At 41.9% G+C, this 27,577-nt stretch overlaps 4 protein-coding genes across 4 annotated transcripts; 2 read left to right on the plus strand and 2 right to left on the minus strand.

Annotated features, from left to right (window-relative positions):
* Positions 1-3,904: 3,904 nt before the first annotated feature.
* LOC134435184 (procathepsin L-like) lies at positions 3,905-7,021 on the minus strand. The gene is made up of 8 exons (XM_063184039.1): positions 6,883-7,021; positions 6,622-6,764; positions 6,239-6,418; positions 5,949-6,140; positions 4,664-4,823; positions 4,440-4,542; positions 4,141-4,242; positions 3,905-3,989 (listed from the first exon to the last, which is right to left on the minus strand). The coding sequence occupies exons 1-7, from the start codon at positions 6,977-6,979 to the stop codon at positions 4,143-4,145; spliced, it is 975 nt and encodes a 324-aa protein (XP_063040109.1). The 5' UTR covers positions 6,980-7,021; the 3' UTR covers positions 3,905-3,989; positions 4,141-4,142.
* Positions 7,022-16,356: 9,335 nt separating this feature from the next.
* Positions 16,357-17,486, plus strand: LOC134470092 (cilia- and flagella-associated protein 251-like). Its single transcript, XM_063224114.1, has 2 exons — positions 16,357-16,717; positions 16,835-17,486. The coding sequence occupies exons 1-2, from the start codon at positions 16,541-16,543 to the stop codon at positions 17,084-17,086; spliced, it is 429 nt and encodes a 142-aa protein (XP_063080184.1). The 5' UTR covers positions 16,357-16,540; the 3' UTR covers positions 17,087-17,486.
* LOC134469832 (piggyBac transposable element-derived protein 4-like) lies at positions 17,176-18,846 on the plus strand. Its single transcript, XM_063223862.1, has 3 exons — positions 17,176-17,780; positions 17,891-18,081; positions 18,350-18,846. The coding sequence occupies exons 1-3, from the start codon at positions 17,176-17,178 to the stop codon at positions 18,844-18,846; spliced, it is 1,293 nt and encodes a 430-aa protein (XP_063079932.1).
* Positions 18,847-21,214: 2,368 nt separating this feature from the next.
* Positions 21,215-24,301, minus strand: LOC134435183 (procathepsin L-like). Its single transcript, XM_063184038.1, has 8 exons — positions 24,171-24,301; positions 23,911-24,053; positions 23,492-23,680; positions 23,196-23,387; positions 22,028-22,190; positions 21,808-21,910; positions 21,446-21,547; positions 21,215-21,319 (listed from the first exon to the last, which is right to left on the minus strand). Exons 1-7 carry the CDS (start codon positions 24,256-24,258, stop codon positions 21,448-21,450), a joined length of 978 nt encoding a protein of 325 aa, XP_063040108.1. The 5' UTR covers positions 24,259-24,301; the 3' UTR covers positions 21,215-21,319; positions 21,446-21,447.
* Positions 24,302-27,577: the final 3,276 nt, after the last annotated feature.

Below are 27,577 nucleotides of genomic sequence, written 5' to 3' on the forward strand. Positions count from 1 at the left end.
ATTATTATTATTAGTGCTTGTGGACACTTGTGAACTATGACTCCTTCTTCGGAGGCTGGATAACCTGTCACACCACGAGCTCTTTTGTGTGCGTGTAGGGGTTTAATCACCCCCTCCCCCACAGACAAACATTCATAGCGTCACACAGTTGAAGACTGTAGTCAGTTGAAATTTATGTAAGCGCCCCTCCAAGCCGTGTGAGTTTAACAGTTTGCGGCCAAGAGTTTTTTTTTCACGCGCGCGCACACACACACACACACACACACACACACACACACACACACACACACGAGAGATGCAAGGCAGAGTATGGATATTGTTTCAAAAGTTTGAATGTTTATTTGTTGTGATGTTACAAATAGCAATAAAAACATAGATCAATAAAAAGGCGTTCAAAAAATCAATCTATGCCTAAAAATAAATCCTTACAAAGTCTTTTAAGTGTCCAGGTGTAGGCCTAGCCTAGCCTACTTCAATGTCCTTACTCCCGTGTCCATACTGTAAATACCATGGTGCAAAAAGTGCAGTTGGCTAGTGACTCAACAAGGGTGGCAGCAACGCAGTCTGGTCTTACAGGTATTATGGACAAACAGTTTTTCGGGGAGCACATTATCCAGAAGACTGTGGGTCCATATTTGCGGGAGGATTTCCTCATGCCAACACACAGGTTTTTCCAAGGTAGGCTATCACGTTTAGTCAATATTAGGCCTATGTTCCATTTTTGTCCTTGCCATGCTGATTAAATTAACTTGAATTGACATTTTTAAACCACCAGACAACGATCCCAAACACACTGCAAAGACAGTCAGAGCCATCATTCAGATGGAAGGGATCAATTGGGTACCGACACCTGCAGAGTAAGTTGGTTATTACAAGTTGACTATAGCGTAAGAAAAAAAATGCAATTGCGTGGAATTGACTGACATCCCTCACTGACGTGCACTTTCATCTATTTTCTTAGATCGCCTTAGATCTGAACCCAATTGAGTTAGTCTGGGCTGAGATGAAAAATTACATTCGTAAGGAGGCCAAACCAAAGGACAAAGCCGGACTGATAACGGCGATTCGGACATTTTGGACGTCCAAGCTCACACGGGAGCGCTGCAATAGGTAAGCTGTAGGCCAGTGTTTCCCAACCTTTTGTGTCTTATGTACTGTGGTGTCCCCTAAACCTCTTTGTTGTGCTATGAGTACCCCCTAATTCATGTTCTATATCGCTTTCTCTGTCCTGGTGTGACTGCTCCATACATTTGTTATAATAATAACATCTTTCCAAGTACCCCCTTCGCAGACACAGAATAGCCTAAAGACTAATTACAACGCACTACTTCTGTTACAGGTACATTGATCACCTGGATACAGTCATCGACCAAATCATCGATCTAGGTGGTGAGCCCACTGGTAGGTGAAGGGAAACAGCGCACTACTGCACAAACAACAGGCCGAGTCGCAGGAGACACAGCGAAAGGGACGGAACGCAATTCTGGTTAAGCCGGGCAGAAAGGATGTTTTCTGCTTACTTTATCTGCAGTGTAGCCTACATTAGGCAACTTGTAAAGGCTGCTGTGTAGGCATTGTCTACTAAAACTCTGTAGGCCTACTTGTGAAATAAATGTACACTCTTGCTGAAATTTCAAGTTTAGCCTACGTTTATTTGTTTATACACAGAATTAAAAATCAATACAATAAAAACAATATGAGGTAATAAAAGAGTATGACGTGTGTGCATCCGTTTTTTTGTTCAACATTGTTCAACATNGTCATAAGATGGTGCGGAGAACCAGGTAAAGACCACAAATGCCCAGACGCTAACCAGACATGGATACCAAATTATTTCTATTTATTTATTATATTTTTAGGCTTAAACATATGTTAGCCTACTAAATATTGAAAGAAGGAAAAGAAAAGACAGACACGTCGAGGCTACTGGTCGTAGACTATTACAGCAAATCGAACATGCGCTTTATGCACACATAGCAATAAAGTAGTAAAAGGAATTCAACTTCGGAGCGCAGTGGGTTTCGTGGGTCCGGGGGGATGGTGATGGCACGTTTGGTGTCTTTCCACCACCCCTGCACGGAGAGTGCATGGATGGAAAGCATATCCATAAAGCATCTGCATTCCTTCTGGAAGAATTAGGCTACAAAGAGCTGCATGGTTACAATTTCAGTAGGCTATTATTTCCATAAAGGAATCGAATAATTGTCATAACAAATGTTGCGGTTTCAGTCAAATAGCTCATATTAAGTGGAGGACGAGTAATATTTCATAAGCATATTTTAGTTCATATATTATGTAATTCATTCTGCAAAAATGAGTATATTTGTGACAACATTAAATTCATTACGGAAGTGTAGGTTAGGTTATCGCCCCAGCTGTTGGCGATGTATGATAAATAACCAACGCTTAAACGCTCAAACGCGGCGCTGTAGGTTACTGCAGTAAGGTTTAGGCCCCCTATTGCACTCTCCGTAATTTTTACCAAACGAAAAAAGTATCCACATCCAGAAAACAAGTTTGAAGTTGCAATATTAGACGTTTCAAATCTTGCTATGCGAGAATCGGTATAGGGGCTTGTGGCTACACTCAATTTAGGTCTACACATACAGTAGAGCTTGCACATTAATGGCAATTCATCCGATCATCATTAAAAAAAAGAAAAGAAAATTCATTAGGCTATTTATTCTTTTTATGACTCTTCCTACTTCCTGGAGGTGTTCTCACACAATTGAATTAGGCATGTCGTTATCCGCTGAATCGGTGCGTGCTGGTGAATATGAGCATATTAATATGCCGTCAACATCGTCTAAAATATTCCATATGGTAATAAATGTTGCCACAAGTGAGGTTTAGGCACCCTATTGCACTCTCCGTAATGTTTACCAAACGAAAAAAGTATCCACATCCAGAAAACAAGTTTGAAGTTGCAATATTAGACGTTTCAAATCTTGCTATGCGAGAATCGGTATAGGGGCTTGTGGCTACACTCAATTTAGGTCTACACATACAGTAGAGCTTGCACATTAATGGCAATTCATCCGATCATCATTAAAAAAAAGAAAAGAACATTCATTAGGCTATTTATTCTTTTTATGACTCTTCCTACTTCCTGGAGGTGTTCTCACACAATTGAATTAGGCATGTCGTTATCCGCTGAATCGGTGCGTGCTGGTGAATATGAGCATATTAATATGCCGTCAACATCGTCTAAAATATTCCATATGGTAATAAATGTTGCCACATTTGCGCTTCTTCACCACTCTGTGCTATGTTTATCTGATATGAACAAGAGAGAGAGAGAGAGAGAGTGAGAGAGAGAAAGAGAGAGTGTGTGTGTGTGTATGTGTACAGTATGTGTGCGCGCCCGTGTGTGCGCGTGAGTGAATGTGTATTGAGAGAGAAAGAGAGAGAGAGAGATATCATATATATATATATATATATATAGGCCTACAGTTTTTTTTTTAAATCCTTCTGGATTATGGGTTTTTGGGTCATTGATCTCTCAATACAAACCTGAACATGCGCTACCAAGTACAGCAAGCGCTCCCAAGTGCCACCCGGCGGTTGTTTGGGTACACTGCAGCTAGGCCCGGTACGTACCGAGGTGGAGGACGTGGCATTACCTCGGTAAAGGGTGTGCATTGTAGGGGGACCGACTGTATAACACCCATTGCTCACACTATAACTCCTACTGCAAATGTGGCTATATTTATCACTGATTTGGTTTTGAATGTCAGAAACTAAAAAACAAGCCCCACAAAAATATTCAGCGTTGATATTTATGAGCCTTTGAGGTTGATTGAGGACACAGCTGTTGTTCAATTTAAAAAAAAAGAATCCTCAAACTAAATCTGCACACCCTGTAGAACTTGTTTCAACAGTACCAAACACAACACCAAACAAATTCTGATTGCAAGCATTTTATTTCATTTAGTGAAGGTAGTGTTCAGGCTCAAATTGCCATGGTCCCAGCTGGTACATGTCCATGACTGCAAAAGGAAGAACATGCGGTTGGTTGTGGTTATGGCTGCTGTGCAGAAAACAACTTCACACGATAGTTGACACACAATGTAATTTGTAATTTCTGATAAGCTTGTAGTTTGTAATTTCTGATTAGCTTAATAGTATTTCGCTACTCACCATTAGACGGTAGGGAAAGAGGCATAATTTGCAATGCCACACTGGTTGTTGGCATTTCTGGCCATCATGATGTAACCTTGCTCTCCCCACCAGGAACCCCAGCTAAACAGACAGAATGACACACACACACACACACAGAGTTAATGCGTTTGAATACTAACCATTTTGTTTTACCCACAACTTTTGTTTTTTCCAACGGTGCACCCCTAGACTTAATATGTCACGTCATACCCTGGGTTGTCAGGCTAGTAACCCTGTTACACTACTGGGAAGTGTGGGATAATGTAAATGAAGTGTACCTGTTCTTCACCAGCCAGTAGTCCTGACCATTATACGTTCCGTAGCCCACCAACAGCACAGCATGATCAGGAGTTTGGCTACAGGAAGGATAGTTGAAGACACCTGTAAAAATAGATTCAGTAAATGAATGAGTCAGCCAGCCAATAGACCTATATTTCTGTCTGCATGTCTGTCGACCATGTAGGAGTCAGAATAACATCACTGAAGTAACAGTGCAACATACCAGACTGGTAGCTCTGCCAGGCAGTAGCATCAATAGCAATGGACAGGGGTCCCACATTGGCGACGTAATACTGGAGGGCAGACTCACTGCCTCTGGGTACATTTCGGAATCCTGTGCAGGTGGCAGCACTATATGCACTGTTGTAGTGACAAGTGCCAACCTGAGAAATGTTACATATCATATTACATTTCACTGAACTGACAACTCCTATCCAGTATAATTCATAGTTTTTAGGTAGAGTGACATTCTAATCTCTGAAGGAATATGGAGTTTGATGTGTTGTTGGGGGAACATTGAAAAGAGAGCAATTGGTCATTTACTGTAGTAAACCGATGATATTTTTCTTACCGACACAGAATTTGAACCTTCGATCCGCCAACTCCCTCAGCATTAAGCCACAGCTAGCGTAGCCTCTTAATGCACACCGTACCTCCAGTGGCACGCTGTATTAGCTACCATACCACTACAATACTATGACATAACACAGGGCCTTTAGTAATGCACCACGACTTGGTCATTACCATACTGGTAACAACATATGTATAGAGCCGTGTCTTAAGGGGTTAATGGGCACAAGTAGTGTTACACTCCTTTCTCAACAGTCAGAATTGGCTGATTATTGGTTATTTTCATAAAATCTGACAATTTTCTGTCAGAGATCAGTCTTACTTGTCAACTTGTGTTTTTGTCACAAACTAACCCAAACTAAAAAGTGTAATATTATTACTATATTTTAGCAAAAAATATTGGTGATACGTTAATTAAGTTTGAACCAATTAATTATGTAATTTAATGTCTTATGAAGAGTTGTTCACATTGGACAAGCAGAAGCATGGTTTTAAAAGGAATTAGATAAAATTAATATGTGTATCCTTATTTTTTAAGAAAAAAAATGTTCCCAACCTTTGATGAACTATTTACAAATGTTAAAGCAATTGTTTTACATTTGCAATTATTTGACACACAGAAATGCAAATGCAAACAACTGGATTAATGATGAAAAACTATAAATGCCCAGCCCAGCAAAGTACTGGTACAGCACCGGTAGGGTTGTTTATGGCCGTTAAAATTGGGCTAATGATACTTTCTAGAAACGGGGTCCTGGTTTGTGCTTGAGACCTTAAAATTAACAATAGCAAGTGCAAGAAAAGCTCAAAACAAAAATGGTTGCCTTCACAGCTTAACTGATTAGATTCTTCCAATCATCTCAGCCCACAAATATCATTCAGCTAATTCAAAATGTCTACTGGCCGACTAAAGAGCCTGGTTGGAGCAGCATCCTTACCCGGGCCTGATAGGGGTAGTAGGACTCAGAATCGATGCCGCCGTTAGCCTGGATATACTGGAAAGCCTGATTCGGCCAACCTCCACTGCATCCATGATTTCCATAAGATGCAGAGCAGTCCACCAGCTGCTGTTCGCTCAAGGAGGGCAGATTGCCATGCCTGAGGCAGGTTTGGGACTCCAGGGCACCTGTCTGAATCACATAATTACTTACTTGTAGATAAAAGTACATACAAGTACACACATTAACATGTGCACAATATGTTATTCAGTCTCTATGACAGTTCTTACTGCACTGAAGGACCAGCAGGATCCACACTGGCCCTGGTTCTTGACGGGACTAACACAGCCAGAAGTCCTCCAGTCCACAGAGGCAGGAGAACCCACATTAGGGGCACTGAAAGGCTCGGAGGCAGTGTCCTTAGGTAGGTCCATCTTTGTGAGAACAGTCTGACGGAATTCTTCATGATCCTAAAGGAACAAAAATGAAAATAGTGTCACGACCACCAGAGGAACCTGTGTTGTAATTATATAGCTATATGGTAGTCAGCAATGATGACGGTCTTGCAAGCAAATGGGATCGTTAGCAATTCAACTCCCTATTTGCTGAAAAAGCTGAAGATAGGAACATTGGACAATATGGAGAATCTTGTGTAACAGATTAACTGCCCTACCATGTCGGAGAACTGGTTCAGGCCCTGGCGGTAGGAGTGAACACCCTGATCAGCCAGCTGGTTGTGAGCCTGGATCTTCTGGTGGTTGGCGAGCCAAAGGCCTTTACGATGTGCCTCCTCCTCAAGGGAAGGATAGGACTTTCCTGTTGGACCAAACGTTTGAGTGAAGGCAGGGAGAAAGCATGGTTTGGAACACAATAAAGGTACTGTAAGCTAACTATATAAAAGAGAATAGGATTGCAGAATAAGGGAAAGGCTCACCGAATTTGTTTTTCCATTCGTTGAACTCCTGGTCCAGAGAAAGGGAGGCACAGCTCACCACTGCCAGACAGGCAGCTGCTACAATAAACCACTTCATGCTGCAGCACACGACAAAACCAATCAGCTGGTACTGATGAGAAGTTGCCTGACTCTGGCCCTCTTATATACTCTTTATCCATGACATGCATGACCTAAAGTTCCTTTTCCTGCTACTTACGGTATTTGCACACCAGTCAGTTATCTAGAATAGTTTCCGTACAGCATGGAATCAAATATTGGCCCAACACAATCACTAGTACATAAACAGTCCCGTAGTTACAATTAGGGACACAGAGGTCACATCCTCTGAATTTTTTTCCAGGACTGTGAAATTATACAAATGAACAGTATTGAAAACTGGCATAATTCAATGCTAAAGTGCAGATTCTGATGCCTCCATTGTGGTTTTTGCTTACATTTAACATATTAAGTGCATAGAATCACTTCATTATGTCGTGCTTGAATTATTGTTTTTTCAGGGGAGGGGCTTTGCGTCATGAAAAACACCAACACACAACACACAAACACAGTTTACCAAAAGTCATTATAATTGTACAAAATAACTGTCATATATGGGAGGTGTGTTTCCAGACACATGAAAACACATTTGAAACAATGTAGACTTCTGACTCTGTGATCAGACCTTTTTTTAAGTTGACCTTTAATGGGAGGAGTGTGCGCTGCATGATTTTGATGAAAAACTCTTTTGCAAAAGAAAGATTTGTGTGCATGCAATATTTAGTTTTGGGCAAAGGTGCACATGAAATTAAATGAGATTTACCTGCCCAAAGACACGAAAGAAACAGTGATCTTTGTCCCGCAGGGCTGTATGCTCAGGAGCACAGGAGCACATTTATATTGTTATTTTTGTATGGAAAATACTGCATTTATAGTATAGCGAGTGTAATATAGTGTTTGTCACAGAAAAAGAGGCACAAAGCTCATTTAAAAATCACGTCTGTATTCTGAGATGGTATTAGCTGCATGGCACATGGCAAACAATGGCAGCAACATTGTGGAAGGATATTAAAAACGTTATTAAAAAGGAAAATGGTAGCCCCATAAACATCCAATTAATCTTTGGTCTAAAAAAGACTGCAAGCAAAATGGAAACCAAAGCGTGTGCAGTGCATTATGAGGGAATCAATAACAGCCTTATTTTCCGTATTTTAATATTTTATTATGTTATTCCTTTCAATGTTTACAATGCAAATCTGAAACCACGCAACCCCCCTCCTCCTCTATTGATATTATCTGCCATGTGACCTAAACTGTGTGTCAAGTGAATTGTACCAGGCCTTTATCTGTGGGCAACTGATAAAGTTACTTGTGTAAAGTCTAGGCCACAGCAAGCAAGCATTTTTTTTTTTGGTCTTTTATGACTATTTTTGTGACAGGACAGTTGAAAGAGACAGGAAACGATCGGGAAGAGAGAGACGGGGAAGGATTGGCAAATGGCCCAGGCCGGAATCGAAGACGGTGTTCTGTCAAGATTAGCTGCTTCGTCGAGATAAGCTACCAGCCTAAATCGACAGTGGCGTCCCATCTATTCATGATGCCTCGTCGAAGTTAGCTACCTTGATTTTCATTCCGTTGAGATGTTTCAATAACTTGCCCCTAAAATATTGATTGTTTAGCCTATTTTATTTATAATTTTAAAACGAACAGCGTGTGTAGTCTGTGCATTTAGACTTTTCCGGAGAAGTTTCTAATAATAGGCAACTATTAACTAATAACTTGCCGATAGAATATTGATTGTTTATTTTATTTAGGCTACTATTTTAAAACGAGCAGCGTGCTTCCGTGCCTAGAGACTTTTCCGGAAAAGTTCCTAATAATAGCCAACTCAATATGAGTTATTTAGCAACGAACACAACTCCTTTGAAAAAAATCTGCAAATATTTGAATCCAAGCTAAACGCTTCTGTTCCCAGGACATGACACGAACCTTAATCTAAGTGTAACCAAGTGGAACTTTAGATGTTAAATTCCCTAAAATAATAATCAATATTGATAACTGTAATTGCACGACTACGCCACTGGGGGACTTCCACCCCAGAATTATTTTGATTTCAATCAGTAAAGGCACAACAGGTTCGGATAGATATATGGACAGAGACGTGTTTCCCCTTTGTGGAATAAAACGTTTTCTTTATTTATACAAACATAAAAAGAATCATACAATGTTTGGAGCTAGCCACCCCCTAAATAAAATAAAACAAACCCCAGATTGGCTACTCCCAGATATTACACGACAGGCCCTCAAGGCAGGTTACTTGGTACAAAAAGGTGCCTAAGCGGAAACTGCGCGCACACACATACACTCATGCGCGCAGGCACACCACGGCAAGCAAGTGATTCAAACGGTGGGAATATACACTACAAGCATATCTAGCCAAGATGCTAATAATCACTACACACCGTGCGTCAAGTCATATGGGTGCAAGCACTTCACCACTACACTACGAGGTGCACAACACACATGAAACCTGCCCTGTTAAACTAATCGGCCAGGAGTGGGGATACACTATGGGTAGCCATTAAGGCTGTAACGATATTGCATCGAACCGAGAGATCGCGGTACGCAGACCCACGAACCCCTATCGCGAAGCTTCCTCACAGAATCGCGATGTGCCCTTTTAAAGTTGTTACCCTCAGTGTAGAACACAACAGGCAACATACAGGCAAGAGTTTGCATATGCGCTTAAAAAGACGAGTAGAAAAAGGGCGCACACGTTCGAGTAACAGTTCCATTCACCCCTTTCTCATATAACATGCTCCTTCCAACCAGCACGTTGTTGTTATCCATTGCCTCAGCAACCTCCGTGAGACGAAAAACTTGGGCAAACATCGGAAGGTGAAGGACAAATGAACAACAGACCAAGAAGGCTTTTATAAACGTGTCAAGATTTTTGTTTTATTCATGCATGCGCGATGTAGCCTATTGCGAGTGGAGTTTGACGTTGGAGCAGAGAGAGAGAGAGAGAGAGAGAGAGAGAGCGCACGAGATGCTCCGCCTGCCTATAAACCAGCCTGGAATCGCTTGTAGGGAGGTGCCCGAAGTCGGACGAACGTTGAGGCAGAATATTAGGCAGCATTATTTCTTCCCACATTAATATTAGGCTATATTGTAAAATTACCGCCTGCATAAGCAGAAAGCATGCTCCATTCAGCCTCTGCATTCATTCTCGCTCTTGATAAAATGTCAAACCACAAAACGAAACGAAAAACGTGCACGTTACGTAGCAGTGAGAACTAACTGAGGTTCATTTCGAGGTTTGATTGTAGGCGGACACGCGCTGCTGCACGATCAAAAAGAGCTACGGAAATATTTAACTTAATCAAAATTAAGTGTTGCATTTCTTTAAGTAGCCTAACTTAATACAACATGTTTCCTGACGATATATGGCCTGTGTTGTTTTAATGTTTGGATATTAATTGGATAGGCTATGTTTGATAAAGTAAGACAGCTGCCAATGACCATACACCCTGACCCCCCCTCCTCTCTCTCTCTCTCTCTCTCTCTCTCTCTCTCTCTCTCTCTCTCTCTCTCTCATATGATGAACATATGATTTTAGCCTATTTATAAGCCTTTTTCCTTGGTGAACTAATATCCCTTATTTCTCTGTGTTGTGTTTTGATGTCAACACCTGGGAACAGGTTGCAGTGGTAGCCTATATCTGCAACATTATTCAGCCTTGTAAACCTACAAAATTAATGCAGGCAGGTAAATGCAAAAAAGATATTAATTACAAAGTATATATATAATTTATTTTCTTTTTTTTCTTCTTTTTTTTTGTGTGAAATCGTGGGGCATATCGAACCGTGGGTCATATATCGTGATACAAACCGAATCGTGGGTTGGGTGTATCGTTACAGCCTTAGTAGCCATCTAGATAAGTGAAGGAGGGGAGGGGGGGGGCAGCTAGAACGAAATAAACAAACAAAAAGAAAAAACAAATAACAGAACGCAAAATTACTACAAGAGCAAAACAACGATGGGCCACCTGCCCACGGTGAACTTTCAATGCGCACGACCCTCGACGTTACACTCTCCGCGCCACTGGACAAAGCGTGGGGAATAACAACCAGTCCGGGTAACAAAAGGTCTCCGTTCAACCTAGAGACAGGAGGGACGCAGCCACAATGTGACCGGGCATCACAGTAGCCTACCTCGGCGCACGAAACATGGACACAGTATGCCCTCGGCAGACCAGAACACCGGCAGAGCTTCACAACTCTACCATTTCGGGTGTTTTTATAAAAATCATGGCCTAGCCGCCACTGACTAATTAGCCACTCAGTGGCTGGCAGGGTAACATGACGTCATTGGACTATGGTAAAAACATAGGGACACACCTTGCACTGCGCACAGGCAGTTCAACCCGTTACACAAGTGAGAGCTTTTGTTTCGCATTTGGTAAGTCTGCACGTGTCGGGCTTGAGGCATGCCGCATAGAAGTTTGATGCAACGTCGGGTGAGGGAAATTGCTTGCATTTTAAACAGAGGCATCCTTTTTAGATGACATGGGTTGGTTAGGAGAAGATAAACGCAACGAGAGAAAGCCTAAATTGGGCCTGGGTCAGATTTTCTTAAATCAGTAGGGTTGATTATTAGATGTCAGGCTATTTTAGAATAAGTTTGACGCGGGATAATTTTGTGCAAGGAAATGGAGAGGGGAAAATGGCTCTGTGCAGTTGTGCAATGCATCTGTCTCACCAGCGTATGTGGCACGGATGTCTCCCTGTTCTGCGAACCTTACAACTATTAGGCCTACTTATAATAGAGTTGCGTTGCGTTGTTGCAGTTTATATTTCACATGTTTAAGATCAGCTGTTCGGTAGCTCAGCTTGATGGGCAATCAGCCGCAGAACTCACTGCGTGGAGGTGCGCATGCGTGCGCATGCTTAGTACCTAAAAGGAGCACATCTCGACAGGACACCGGATCACGAGCGTAGCAGTTAAGTGCCCTACCATTAGAGCCACGGTAGGGGCAGTAACAAGCAAGCTTAACTGCCAAAGCATAACATTTCGTGATTAATGTTCTTTTCTTGTCCGCTTCATATCTCCCTTTTATGAAGCCTGACTGATCAGCTTTGATATGTTTGGGTAGGATAGACTCCAGCTTTCTAGCTAAGAGTTTGGTGATAATTTTATTGTTGTGTTAAATTAAGACCTCAGAACTTCCACCACAACACCTTAATCAATTCATGTCTTTGCATGCTTTATCTGTGTTTTTCTCCTTTTGATTTCTAATTTGGGTTCATATGAATATGATGAGAGCACAGTTGACAGGCAATTTTCCCCCTCTAAGACCATAACAAAGAATTGATTGAATTAAATATAATAAACTTAATCAATAACTTAACTTGATTAATAAACTTAATACGTGTTAATCAGCTAAAACCTTCTCTGCTTCTCTCGTTAGATGCAGAGAAGGCATTCAATAGGGTGGAATTAAATTTTCTCTATGTCTTTGATAAATTTAAACTTGGTGATAATTTTATTAACTGGATTAATAATGTTTTCTTTAAGTATTTATAATGGCCCCAAAGCGGCAGATATCACAAACAGACACTGCTCTTTTTCTCTCTAACTAGAGGAACCAGGCAGGGGTGCCCATTGTCACCCTTGCTCTTTGCTATAATAATTGAGCATCTTAACGCACTTATTCAAAGTAATAGTATCATCGGAGGTTTTAAGTTGGATACCACTGAATACTAATTGTCATTACTCGCAGACGATATTCTCTTGTATATACAGCATTAGATCCCGAGTACTCAGTCCCTCATCTGCTAAATACAACTAACGAATTTGGTAAATATTCAGGATATAAGACTAATCTCAAGAAGTCCAATGCGATTTTTTACACATGACACCAACTGAAAAATACTAACTTCGAGTGGATTTATCCCAACTCCAAAAGGTTTTAAGTGCCTTGGCATATTTGCATATTTATTACCCCAGAATTGGATAATTTATTTCTAGAAAACTACACTCTCCTTTCTTCCAAGGTCAGAGCAGAATGATCAAGATGGACTTCATCACCAATGGTCACCAATCACTTTTAGGAAGAATAAACTTCGTTAAAATGAACTTTCTCCCAAGATTTATTTTTCTTTTCCAGATGCTTCCTTGCTCCCTCCCGGTTGAGTTTTTCAAATAGATCAATAACTTTTTCGAGATTTATCTGGAGGGGGAAAAAAAACTTGTTTTAGTCTTTCTATGCTTATGAAGCCTGAAGCTTTAGGCAGTCTGAGATTACCAAATCTTCAATATTTTATTTGGACAGCTCAAATAAGGAATCTAGTTTCATGGATAACAATGAGACAAGATATTCCTGAAAATCCCAAGCATTTGAGGCATGATCACAGAACAATCAACCGTTTCATGGGAAATAGCCAACAGGGTCGCAACAAGCGTGTTAAAAGGTGCAAAATAACTGCCCATGAATTCAGGAAAGTCAAGTGTGAAGCTGCCAAGATAGCATTTGCCACCACTTTTTCCATGTTTCAGAATTGCAACGTTACTGGAGTGTCAAAAAACACAAAGTGTGCAAAGCTCAGGGACATGGGCAAGGTATGTAAGGCTGAAAAGCAACCACCACAGAACAAGACACACACGATAAAACCCCAAGACAAGATATCTTAAAACTGATTTTTAGATGAGTCCTAGCATCTCTATAAAAGGGTATGTCCGTCTGTCGTTCTCTCTGTCTGTCCGTCTGAAACACATTCTTGAAACGCATTCTTTATAGACCTGATGCCACAAAAACTGCCATTTAGAATTTCAGCCGCTGTCAGCCAATAATTTTGTAAGTCAAACTGAACCACTATCTCTTTAAAATTTGGCTGAGCCATTTATGTGGACCAAATACCTAATGGCTTTACCGGCTTACACTGCACAAAAATAAAGTCTACAACTATCTTTTTGTCAAGAGGGACTTAATTAGAAAAACTTTTCATATGAGGGGTGGAAATATTGTGAAGCAGTAATGTGCAAATCAGCCGTTAGCTTTATGTTAGCTTTCTGGAACGTAGTCCGGGCTGCCACAGTGGGCTGGCACACGATGAGACCACAAACTTTGGCTAAATTTCAATCGTTGTTCCGCTGGATAATGTGGAAAAACTATTGGCGACCATGCCTCCAAAGCTAATTTTCGCTTGGCCTTTTCTCTTGAATTGTCTTCCAAGTGTCTAGTTGTCATTAGAACCAGTCCCCATGTTTCAGACACCTTTCTCTTTTTTAATATCTGGTGAGGGCGATGTGTTTAAAAGCCAGCAGTAGGAAAGTTTGGCGGTAGGCTACTAGCTGAGTCCAAGCCATGGGGGACAGCAGCTAGCTGTCGCAGCAGGCAGAGCAAGTTGGATTTTAAATGATGTTGATTATGTTTGTGTTACAATTATACCATAGGCATAACATAACGGCAACAATAAATTCTATACATAATGTATCTTCGACGCCATGTATGAGTAAAGGGCAGAGCTCAACTCTGACTTGGGCACGAGCAAGGTGAAGGTGGGCCACTGTTATGGGCTGATGTCATCAAAGATGAGCTTGTGGATCCTTTTTGGGGTCGAGGACGGAGTCACGCTCAAGTCCCAGTCCTACAGCCAGTCTCTGGGACTGGGAGACACCTTCCTTCTTCAAGCAGTGATACAGGACATTGTTCATTGGTACAGCATTGTTCAAGAAAAATATGATTTTCATGCAGGACAATACTCCCTCACATGCATCCAACTGCTACACAGCGTGGCCACCCAGTACATTTCTAAAAGAAGAAAAAAATGACATGGCCCCCTTGTTCACCTCATCTGAACCTCATACACTCGCCTCCAAAAGAGTCGTCGCCTACCCATCTGTTTGGAACAGCTAATAACCTGACTTTCAATTAATCACTTGGCTTCAGAAGTCACTCATATGAAAGCTACAGCCCTCCCGAATGAAAATGTATGTACAAAAATAAATTTCATGCACCAACGAAAGATTGACACTTTATTGAACACAGACAGGGCAGATTTTCACAAGACAAAAGTTTTGTCGCCTATCGAACATAATGTGAAAATGAGCAGATAAGTCACTTCAAAACACTTCAAATACGCAGATTGGGTGTCATACTTAATCACTGAATCACTCTCACCTCTCCAGAAAATCAACTTTGGCCTTAGGTGTATGTTTAGGGTCATTGTAATCATGAAAAGCAACACAATGAAAATCAATGGAGTTCAATGAGAGATGGTGACATATTCGCTATTCGTAGAGCAATACATGTTTAACCCTTTTACACCGAATGCATCGGGGCCGATGCATCTGCGCAAGCGCTGTTCAGATTACCGTAATTACAAAAATATTCGGTCAATCAGAAAAATTTAAACTGTTTCTGAAAGCAGAGACATTGCGCTTTACAGCCAATATGGTGTAATTACGGTAAATCCCCTCTGAGGCATCTCAGTAAAGTGCGTAAATAGGAGTTTGTTTGTTTGAAAATTCTGAGGAGACTAGCGAAAATTGTGTGGATTAGGAACATTCTAGTTTATTCTAGCTTGACGAAAAATGGCTTCATTTCGCCCGACAAGGGAAAGGAGGACCCCCCTGAGGTTTCGAGATGCTTTTGAAGACCTAGAGGAGGAGCATTTGTCATCTGACGAAGAGAGGTAACGCCTACCGAGTCAAATGTCAAAATATTTCTGAATGAATGAAGCACAGACCTGTGAAGATCTCGCTTGCTAGCTTTTAGACAACACTGTTGTAAACGATGTTGAATGTGTCAATCAGCGCTTGTAATAGTCACCAAGTGTTTTAGAGCAGTGCGTTTAGTACTCGGTATACTGTGTTGTACTTTGTGAACATATTTGAACTCTATATCCAGCCGTAAAATGTACAGAAGCACAAACGGAGACCTAGGCAAACAAGACAAGACGTTAGCTATCACTGCGTTCGACAAAAGTTCTGTTTCCCGCGGCTTCCCTCAGTAACTTTCGTGTAGCCCATCAATCTTATTCTGTAATGTATGTGTGTTTTGGGTAGCCAGACAACATTATGGCACATCTTATAACAGTACTGGGCAGCGGTCAAAAACACAGGTCTGCCAAATATAGCCTACATCGTATCCTACAATGTGTGTCACGTAGGTAAACATGGCAAGAGTTTGTGCTGCGTTTGGCAACTTGTGTAGCGTCACCACACAGATTTGTTTGTATGTTCAGGTCGATTTATTTTGGACCTTTCACATAGCATAATACTGTACTGTACATCGTACTGGTACTCCACAGCTGTGAATAGTACATCATCCAAAAGTAAAATTGCCCATTTTACCACAGTATATTTTACCACACCATCTTCTGTCAGTACAACAGTAGCTTACTGACAAGTTACTGTATCAACTTTCACTATAAGACTGAAATGAATAGAACCAGTAAGCTTGTAACTGTAGGCTATGTGTGTGTACTAGAGACTGTATGTTTTCAATATTATATAAAATAAATATAATATAAACTACATACATTTAGCCTGTATAAAGTATTAGCACATTATTGTTTGAGTATGTATATTTTTTTGACAGTGCCATGAACTGACAAACATAAATGTTCTTTTTCTTCAAGTGTCCTGTGTCGTGGGTATGGTGGTGGAGGAGGTGAAGATGGAGGACGAAGAGGAAGAGGTCAGGAGAGAGGGAGAGCGAGAGGGAGAGGTGAAGATGGAGGGCGCAGAGGGAGAGGTGAAGATGGAGGTGAGGATGGAGGACGAAGAGGAAGAGGAAGAGGGAGAGGTGAAGATGGAGGACGCAGAGGGAGAGGTGAAGATGGAGGACGCAGAGGGAGAGGTGAAGATGGAGGTGAGGATGGAGGACGAAGAGGGAGAGGTGAAGATGGAGGTGAGGATGGAGGACGCAGAGGGAGAGGAAGAGGGAGAGGTGAAGATGGAGGTGAGGATGGAGGACGCAGAGGGAGAGGTGAAGAAGAGGGTGAAGATGGAGGACGTAGAGGGAGAGATCGGAGCCGCTCGCCACTCCAAAGATGGAAGAATGTGGACGAGCCTGATGACGGTGTCCCTCCCCCACTCCGATTCAACCCAAGGCGCACTCCAGGTGTCCAGCCTCCAATACACCTGGGGATCCCCTCTCCGGGTGAAATTTTTTCTTTTTTTTATGATTTGCCAGTCCTGAGGCTCCTCTGTGAATACACCAACAAAAACGCAGAGCAAAACCAGCAGGCCGGAAAGAAGTTCGTCTGGAATAAGATCCATCCGGCGGAAATGAAGCACTTCCTTGGTCTGCTGGTTTACATGTCAGTGTTGGAGCTCCCCAAAATTAGCGACTACTGGCGCCAGGCAACCATTTTTCGTGTCCCCTTCCCGGCCACCGTCATGGCCCGCGACCGTTTTTTAGCCATACTGTCCAACATCCACATGAGTGACCCTGAAAAAACAGCTGAAGAGGAGAGGAAGAGGGGGACGGAGCAGTACGACCATCTACATAAGGTTAGACCCCTGATGGACTTGGTCAAGACCCAATGTAAAGCCATCTATCACCCGAGGCAGCACATTGCGGTGGACGAAAGGATGGTGGCGACCAAGGCAAGAATAAATTTGAAGCAATATATGAAGAACAAGCCAACCAAATGGGGTCTAAAGTTTTTCGTCCTAGCCGACACCAATGGTTACACTGTGGACTTCATGCTGTATTCGGGCAAGAGTAGGATGGCGACGGGAAAGGGGCTGTCTTTTGACGCTGTCAACATGTTGGTGGACAAAAACTACCTGGGAAGTGGATATATTGTCTATACAGACAATTTTTACACAAGCCCCCTGCTGTACCGCCACCTGAGCCAGCAGGGATTCGGGGCTTGTGGAACTTACAGGTAATGTACAGCTGATCAATGATTCTAGTGAAGTCTATCATATATTTTGCTTCAGTGTATGCTGGCTATACAATGACTATGTCCTTCTTCTTCTTCTTTTTATAATACAGGCAGGGAAGAGTAGGTGTCCCCACCACGCAGGAGAACGCACTGACGAAGCGGTCCCCAAGAGGCAGCATCAGGTGGCTCAGGGACGGGGGTCTCCTCTTTGTGAAGTGGATGGATACAAGAGAGGTCTCCCTTTGCTCCACCATCCACCCAGTCTACAATGGGGAAACTGTGCAGCGCTGGCAGAAGACAGGTATTTGTCTTGCTATGGCTGTTTACTAATGCATACTAACCTAAATACCACACTAACCTTTACACTAACATAAGTACAACACTTGAATATTTGCTCAAATACAATACTAACCTGAACATTTACCTAAGACTGCATTTGCCTGAACACATGGCTAAACAAAATATCCATTATGAAGTGCAATAGTTACTGCACTTGAAGCCTGCATGTCTACCTATTTACCAACTAACTAACTAGCTTAGTAACACACTAACTTACAAACCAACTATAGGTGATGAGCATCATCGCATCACCATTCCCCGCCCGACCGCAGTTGGGGAGTACAACAAATACATGGGAGGAGTCGACACGTCGGACCAGATGATCGGGACCAACTCCGTCCATCGCAAGACCCGAAGATGGCCCATGACGGTCTTCCAGCATCTGCTCGACGTTGCCGTCACAAACTCCTACATCCTGCACAAGAGCCAGTCCACCAACATGCAGGCGAGGCTGCTGACTAGGCAGCAGTTTCAGGAGGAACTGGCGGCACACCTCCTTGGGGTGACCTTGAAAACAGGCCAGCCCAATCCCCCACCTCCACCTACCCGCCAGCACCTGCCTGTTCCCTGCAGCAGTGGACACACCAAGGACCAGAGAGCCAGCATGGGGAGGCGCCGCTGCAAGCTGTGTTCTAGGAATACACCCTGGAAGTGCGACGTATGTGATGTGGGCCTGTGTCTCGTCCTTGACAGGAACTGCTTCTGGCAATACCACCAGAGCCAGTAGTGTGTGTGTGTGTGTGTGTGTGTGTGTGTGTGTGTGTGTGTGTGTGTGTGTGTGTGTGTGTGTGTGTGTGTGTGTGTTTTTCCAGTGAAGAGTTTTGTATGTGTGCGTGTGTGTGTATTTCACGTGAGGAGTTGTTGCTGTGAGTTTTCTCTCTCTTTCTCTCTCTCTGTTTCTCTTTACCTCTCTCTCTCTCTCTCCATCAGTCTTTCTCTCTCTCTCTGCACAAATAGACTGACATCTGGGCATCAGTCTCTCTCTCTCTTTCTCTGTCTCTATCTGTGTGTGTGTTATTCCTTTTTGCCTGGCCGTGTGGCAAACAAAAAAAACGCCTAGGAACATTTTATTTATTTATTTATTTTTAACAAATATTTTCACCCACACAATGACATATTTTTTAATGTTATATTGTATTGTTAATTTTATATTTTAAAATTCATAAACTGATGTACAGATGTACTTTCATTGTGTGTCTGTGTGCCTTGGCTGCCTTTGCCTTGGCTGTTGGCCAAAAAACGCCTAGGCACATTTTTCATTTTATGTTCTTTTTTTTACAATTTTTTTCACCCACACATTGAATTATATTTTTAAAATGTTGCATACTTGTTCATTTTATGTTTTAAAATTTATAAACTGATGTACAGGTGTATTTTCATTGTTTTTTATCACTAAACCTATGAAAATCAAATTCCGATTTTGTGTTTTTCTTCATTTTAAACTGTTATTACACCCCTTAAACTTGCAGTAAATGGTAAAATACTGTTAGATCCTTAAAATGTCAAGTGTTTGGGGAAAAGGGGCCAAAGCACTTCTTCATAGGACATTATTTGACACTTTTATGGTCAAAACAAGCAAAAATGTCCAGGCGGCCATTCTAAGCCTTAGGTGTTAAAGGGTTAACTTCATGATGTAATCAATGATAAAAGCCCTCAAACACCTGCAGCATGCATGCAGCTCCTCATAAGAGATGTATCTGTACCATGTTTCACGTTATGCACCATTTCTCTTTTTTCATATTCTTCATCTCCAACACCATATAGTTTTGATGCTATCAGTTCTAAAATGGTTGATCTTGGGATCTTGACTTCAGAGTATGAGTCCCATTAGCCTTCATTTTTGTCAGAATTAGGCCTGACATACTCCTGGCTGGCTTTTTTGAGACAGGACAGTGGGAGAGACTTCTTTGGTGTTAAAGGTGAAGAATTTGGAATAAATACATGGTGCCTAAAGTCAAACATGGGAGGGATACAGCTCTTATGTGGAGCTGCATGCATGCTGCTGGTGTGTGAGGGCTTTTATCATTGATTACATCATGAAGTTAAAAATGTATTGCTCTACGAATAGCAAATATGTCACCATCTCTCATTGAACTCCATTGATTTTCATTGTGTTGCTTTCCATGATTACAATGACCCTAAACATACACCTAAGGCCAAAGTTGATTTTCTGGAGAGGCGAGAGTGATTCAGTGATTAAGTATGACACCCGATCTGTGTATTTGAAGTGTTTTGAAGTGACTTATCTGCTCATTTTCACATTATGTTCGATAGGCGACAAAACTTTTGTCTTGTGAAAATCTGCCCTGTCTGTGGTCATTAAAGGGTCAATCTTTCTTTGGTGCATGAAATTTATTTTTGTACATTCATTTTCATTCGAGAGGGTTGTAGCTTTCATATGAGTGACTTCTGAAGCCAAGTGATTAATTGAAAGTCAGGTTATTAGCTGTTATTCCAAACAGATGGGTAGGCGACAACTCTTTTGGAGGCGAGTGTAGACATGTGGTCCCTCATAAAATGTGAGATCTACGGGGAGGGAAAACAGTACTCAGTGCTATATTGATTGTAACTGGCTATATTGATTTGTTTTTGAATGTCAGAAATGTTTTTTTGAGTTACTGTACACTGTACAGGTATATTGGTTTACCTGGTCAAAGTAAATAAGAGAGATGGATATATGCATAGTAATAGCTACCGGCACACACTGATATCCTCCTAAGATAGTGTGGGTGGGTGTGTGGGTGTGTTGTGGGTGTGTGTGAGTGGGAGAGAGAGATCTGATCTTGTGAATATATGTATGGTGAATAACATGTGCAATGTTGTGTGTAATGTCTTTGTGTCTTCTTGTGTATTTATGTATGTATGCTACTTGACACCTTAATTGCCCTCGGGATCAATAAATTATACTTTACTCTACTCTACTAAAACTAAAAACAAGCCCCACTCCAAAATTATTCAGCTTTGATATTTATGAACCTTTGAGGTTGATTAAGAGCACAGCTTTTGTTCATTTTTTAAAATAAAGAATCCTCAAACTACCTCTGCACACCCTGTAGAACCTGTTTTCAACTGTACCAAATACAACACCAAACAAATTCTGGTTGCAAGCATTTTATTTCATTTCGTGTACTAAAGGTAGTGTTCAGACTCCAATTGCCATGGTCCCAGCTGGTACAGCCTGGACTCTGGCCCATCCGTGTCTGAAAAAGAAAGAATATGTGGTTTATTGTGGTTGCGACTGTTATGCAGAAAACAACGTCACATGATAGTTGACACACAAGGTTCTTTGTAATTTCTGATTAGCTTGGTAAGAATTAGCCACTTACCTTTAGACGAGAGGGTAAGAGGCATGATTTGCAATGCCACACTGGTTGTTGGCGTTTCTGGCCATCATGATGTAGCCTTGCTCTCCCCACCAGCTACCCCAGCTAGACAGACAGATAGACAGACAGACAGACAGACAGACAGACAGACAGACACACACACACACACACACACACACACACACACACACACACACACACACACACACACACACACACACACAGTTAATTTGAGCAGCGACCATTTGTACTCACAACCTTCAGTTTTTCCAATGGTGCGCCCCCAGACTATAAATTTCAATTCATATCCTGGCTTGTCAGGCTTGTAACTACTGGGAAGTGTGGATAATATAAATGAAGTGTACCTGTTCTTCACCAGCCAGTAGTCCTGACCATTGTACGTTCCGTAGCCCACCAACAGCACAGCATGATCAGGAGTTTGGCTGCAGGAAGGATAGTTGAAGACACCTGTAAAAATAGAATCAGTAAATCAGTTAATCAGCCAACCAATAGACCTATCATTCTGTCTGCATGTCTGTCGACCATGTAGGAGTCAGAATAATATTACTGAACAGTGCAACATACCAGACTGATAGCTCTGCCAGGCAGTAGCATCAATAGCAATGGACAGGGGTCCCACGTTGGCAACGTAATACTGGAGGGCAGACTCACTGCCTACAGGTGTCACATCCTGGTATCCGGAGCAGGTGGCAGCACTATATGCGCTGTTGTAGTGGCAGGTGCCAACCTGAGAAATGTTTCACATCATATTACATTTCACTGAACTGACAACTCCTATCCAGTATGATTAAGGGTTTTTAGGTAGTGTGTCGTTATTATCTCTGAAGGAATGTGGAGTTTACTGCGTTGTTGGAGGACTTTGATTGGAGAGCAATTGGTTATTGTAGTAAATCAATTATATTCTTCTTGCGCACACATAATTTGAATATTTGATCCGCCAACTGCCTTAGCATTCAGCCACAGATACAGTAACCCTATGTGTGCAAGTAGTGCTACATTCATATTAGTAGTGTTACACTCCTTTCTCAACAGTCATCATTGGCTGATTGCAATATATGAAGTTATGAAGAGTTGTTCACATTGGACAAGCAGAAGCACGGTTTAAAAAGGAGTTAAAAGAAATTAACATGTAGGCCTAGTTATTTATGAAAAAAAATCCCAACCTTTGGTGAACTATTTACAAATATTAAAACATTTGTTTTTCATTTGCCATACATGTGCCATTTGACACACAGATACAAATGCAAACAACTGCATTAATGATGAAAACTGAAAATGTGTGTTAAATAGATTTTTAGTCATGCTTGACAATTGTCAACAAAGTCTTAAGAAATTAATAGTTTGCTATTTATGAGACTACCTGATTATAAACTAGACACTTTTCCCCCTCTTTGATCCATGCTTACCTGTACAGAATTGTCTGGCCATCCAGGCTAACACCCCAACAGTGAGCAAACATCAGTGGGGGCTTTGTGTCTGGGCCACCAGCCCAGCAAAGCACTGGTACGGCACTGGTAGGGTCATTTATGGCAGTGGAAATTGGGCTACTGACACTTTCAAGAAATGTAGTCCTGTTTTGTGCTTAAGGCCATAAAATGAACAGTAGCAAAGTGCAAGAAAAGCCAGAAACAAAATGGCTGCCTTCACAGCTGAACTGATTAAATTCTTCCACTCATTTCAGCCCACAAATATCATGGTTCACTAAAGAGCCTGTTTGGAGCAGCATCCTTACCCGGGCCTGATAGGGGTAGTAGGACTCAGAATCGATGCCGCCGTTAGCCTGGACATACTGGAAAGCACGATCCGGCCAACCTCCATTGCAGCCATTATTTCCGTAAGATCCAGAGCAGTCCACCAGCTGCTGTTCGCTCAGAGAGGGCAGATAGCCACGCCTAAGGCAGGTTTGGGACTCCAGGGCACCTGTCTGAATCACATAATTATTTACTTGTAGATACATACATTCAAGCACAGACAAAAACACACAAAATTGTGCACAATGACTTATTCAGTCTCTATGACAGTACTTACTGCACTGAAGGACCAGCAGGATCCACACTGGCCCTGGTTCTTGACGGCACTGACACAGCCAGAAGTCCTCCAGTCCACAGAGGCAGGAGAACCCACATTAGGGGCCCTGAAAGGCTCGGAGGCACCACGGGCAGAGTTCTTAGGCAGATCCATCTTTGTCAGAACAGTCTGACGGAATTCTTCATGATCCTGAAGGAGCAGAAGTTGTTCACGGGTAAACAAAAATCTAAATAATGTCACCACCACCACCAACAGAGGAACATGTGTTGTTATTACATAGCTATAAGGTAGTCAGCAATGATGTCTTGCATTCAAATGGGATTGCCAGCGATCCAACTCGCTATTTGCTGAGAAAGCTCAAGATAGCAACATTGCAATGACAATATGGAGAATCTTGTGTAACAGATTAACCATCCTACCATGTCGGAGAACTGGTTCAGGCCCTGGCGGTAGGAGTGAACACCCTGATCAGCCAGCTGGTTGTGAGCCTGGATCTTCTGGTGGTTGGCGAGCCAAAGGCCTTTACGATGTGCCTCCTCCTCAAGGGAAGGATAGGACTTTCCTGTTGGACCAAACGTTTGAGTGAAGGCAGGGAGAAAGCATGGCTTGAAACACAATTAAGATACTGTAAACCAACTCTAAAAGAGAATATGAATGCAAAAATAAGGGAAATGCTAACCGAATTTGGCTTTCCATTCGTTGAACTCCTGGTCCAGAGAACAACTCACCACTGCCAGACAGGCAGCTGCTACAATTAACCACTTCATGCTGCAGCACACGACAGAACGAATCAGCTGGTACTGATGAGAAGTTGCCTGACTCTGGCCCTCTTTTATACTCTTTATCCATGATAGGCATGACCTTAAGTTCCTTTTCCTGTTCCATACAGTGTTTGCACACTTCAGTTATCTAGAATAGTTTCCACACAGCATGGAATTAAATATTGGCTCATTACAATCACTTGTAAATAAATAGTCCCGTACCTACAATTAGGGACACAGAGGTCACGTCCTCTGTATTTTTATTCCAGGGGTGTGAAACTACAAATTAACAATATTGAAAACTGGCATAACTCAAAGTGCAGATTCTGATGTCTTCATTGTGGTTTTTGCTTACATTTAACATATTGAGTACATTGAGTCACTTTATTATCTCATGCTTGAATTATTGTTTGTTTTGGGGGGAGGGGCTTTGGAGCATGAAAAACAAAATAACTGTCATATATGGCAGGTGTGTTTCCAGACACGTGAAAACGCATTTGAAACCATACATGAAAACACATTTGAAACCATGTAGACTTCTGACTCTGTGATCAGACCTTTCTTTAAGGTGACCTTTAACTGGAGGAGTGTGGGCTGCATGGTTTTTGTGCAGTGGAAAACTCTTTTGCAAAAGAAAGGTTTGTTTGCATGCAATATCTATGGAGAGTTTTGGGCAAAGGTGCACATGAAATGAGATTTACCTGCCCAAAGACACGAAACAAACCGTAGTCTCTCTACCCTGCAGGGTAAAAAGCTCAGATTTATTTTTTTACGAGGAGCACAGGTGCTCCTGCATGAAAAGAGTTGGGAGCACAGATAAAATATTAGGAGCACTGTGAAGTTTTTTGACACATTTATATTATTATTTTTGTATGGAAAATACTGCATTTATCGCAGCGATAAAGTAGTATGGAGAGTGTAATACAGTGTTTGTGTAACCAAGTGGAACTTTAGATGTTAATTATCCTAAAATAATAATTACTAATATTATAGAAATAATCGCACGACTATGCCGATGGGGGAATTTCTCAAGGGACAAACAAAAATAATAATAAATACATAAAATTCAAGTAAACAAAAGACAATCAAGAGAACTCATTTCATAACTGACGGAAACAAAACGTGAAAGAAAACAAATTCAGCTACACATTCATACACACCACATTCATTCCACAGTCACACACGCTCAAGGACCGGCGCATTTACGCGCATCGTCTTTAGCCCAATCCTCACACAGAACAGCAACCCGGCCCAAGCTGGCTGCCTCCGTAGATCATCAAACCTGTACTCACAAAAGTCACCCAATATAAGGACACGTTCACTATAAAATTCACAATAAATGAGGGAAAGGGTTGTGACCTAACAGAGAGGCACAGGGAGCCTGCTCGGCAAAAACAGCAGCGACGACAACGGGGATAGGAATGCCCTACATCCAGTCCTATATTTGGTAATTGCAGCAGTAAGATACCCACGCATTCTTAATGACTCATTCAACCATATCGAACAAAGTCATCAATTGCGTAACAGAATACGAGATGCGTAGGCGCTTAACGCCAGTGAGATCGACAACAGCAACTCGGTGGTAATGGGTCAACACTCCACAAGAACAGTCAATTTTCTGTGGAGTATTAGGACTGCTGCATGAACTTCAAAATTGGGGATGAAACTGGCGAAATCTACGGCACTCAGCTCTACCGCCCTGCTGCAGAAACCAGTGCAAATGATTTAAAAAGGATCTAGATGCCGGCAATTAGCACCCGTCCTATCAGATGACGGCGCACAATTAAGGAGGTATGTTGATGTTAAAGACGCAGGCCACCCATTATGCCACATTTGCTACAGAAAATATGTGTGTGTGTGTGTGTGGTGTGTGGTGTGTGTGTGTGTGTGTGTGTGTGTGTGTGTGTGTGTGTGTGTGTGTGTAAATGCATATGCAAACAAATTGCTAGCACTGTACAACCCTGCCTAGGACCAAATACACTATGCCAATACACACACACACACACACACACACACACACACACACACACACACACACACACACACACACACCATAAAAAAGTCCATAAAAACAAATGGCTCGTCAGAAATTTGGATAAAATAATGATCAAAATTTCATCTTGTGTGGGGTAACATGATGCCAAGTACCCCACAAATGGGCTTGCAAGCCCATGGTGACCTGGGTTCAAGTCTGGCCTGGGTCATTTCCAACCATACCACATCTCTCTCTCCCACTCTCTTCCTGTCATACTCTTCACTAACACAAAAACACAAAAGCAAGTGAGCAATAGAGACAAATCTCGTTTAAAAATCACGTCTGCATTCTGAGATGGTATTAGCTGCATGGCACATGGCAAACAATGGCAGCAACATGTGGAAGGATATTAAAAACGTGAAAAGGGAAAATGGTAGCCCCATCAACATCCAATTTATCTGTGGTCTAAAAAGACTGTGAGCAAAATGGAAACCAAAGCGTGTGCAATGCATTATGAGGGAAACACTAACAGCCTTCTTTTCCGTAATTTAATATTTTATTATGTTATGCCTTTCAATGCCTACAATGCAAATTTGAAACCATTCCAACCCCCCTCCTGCTCCATTGATATTATCTGCCATGTGACCTAAAACAGTGTGCCGTTATCTGCGGGCAACTGATAAAGTTACTTGTGCAAAGTCTAGGCCAAAGCAAGCAAGCTCTTTTTTAAAACAATTTTTGGTTTTGTGACTGGACAGTTGGAAGAGACAGGAAACGATCGGGGAGAGAGAGACGGGGAAGGATTGGCAAATGACCCAGGTCGGAATCGAGCCCAGTCACGTTCGTAGCAGCTCAGTGCCCTACCATTAGAGCCATGGTAAGGGCAGTAGCAAGAAAGCTTTACAGCCAAAACACAAGATTTTGTTTATTAATGTTCTTTTCTTGTACGCTGCATATCTCCCTTTTATGAAGCCTGACTGATCAGCATTGATATTTTTGGGTAGGAAAGACTCTAGCCTTCTAGCTAAGAGTTTGGTGGTAATTTTATAGTTGTGCTAAATGAAGACCTCAGAACTTCCACCACAAGACCTTCATCAATTAATTAAAAAAAACATAAAAAGTAAATGTAACACTTGATTTGAATAGATATTTGCACAAGTTTTTAGAAATGTAGCCTATACCCGGAGTCACTCAGGATGTACACTGACAGGCCTACTGTAGGCTACTCTAGGCCTGCTATACTTGGTTCAAAGACCTACAGATGGACAAAATACACATAATACCCTTAGTGTGGATTGAATCTTTATGCTGGGCCTTGCTGTGAAGGGTTTCCATGCACTAAAAAAATAA

Source organism: Engraulis encrasicolus, chromosome 19 (assembly GCF_034702125.1).
Source record: "Engraulis encrasicolus isolate BLACKSEA-1 chromosome 19, IST_EnEncr_1.0, whole genome shotgun sequence".
NCBI lineage: Eukaryota > Metazoa > Chordata > Actinopteri > Clupeiformes > Engraulidae > Engraulis > Engraulis encrasicolus.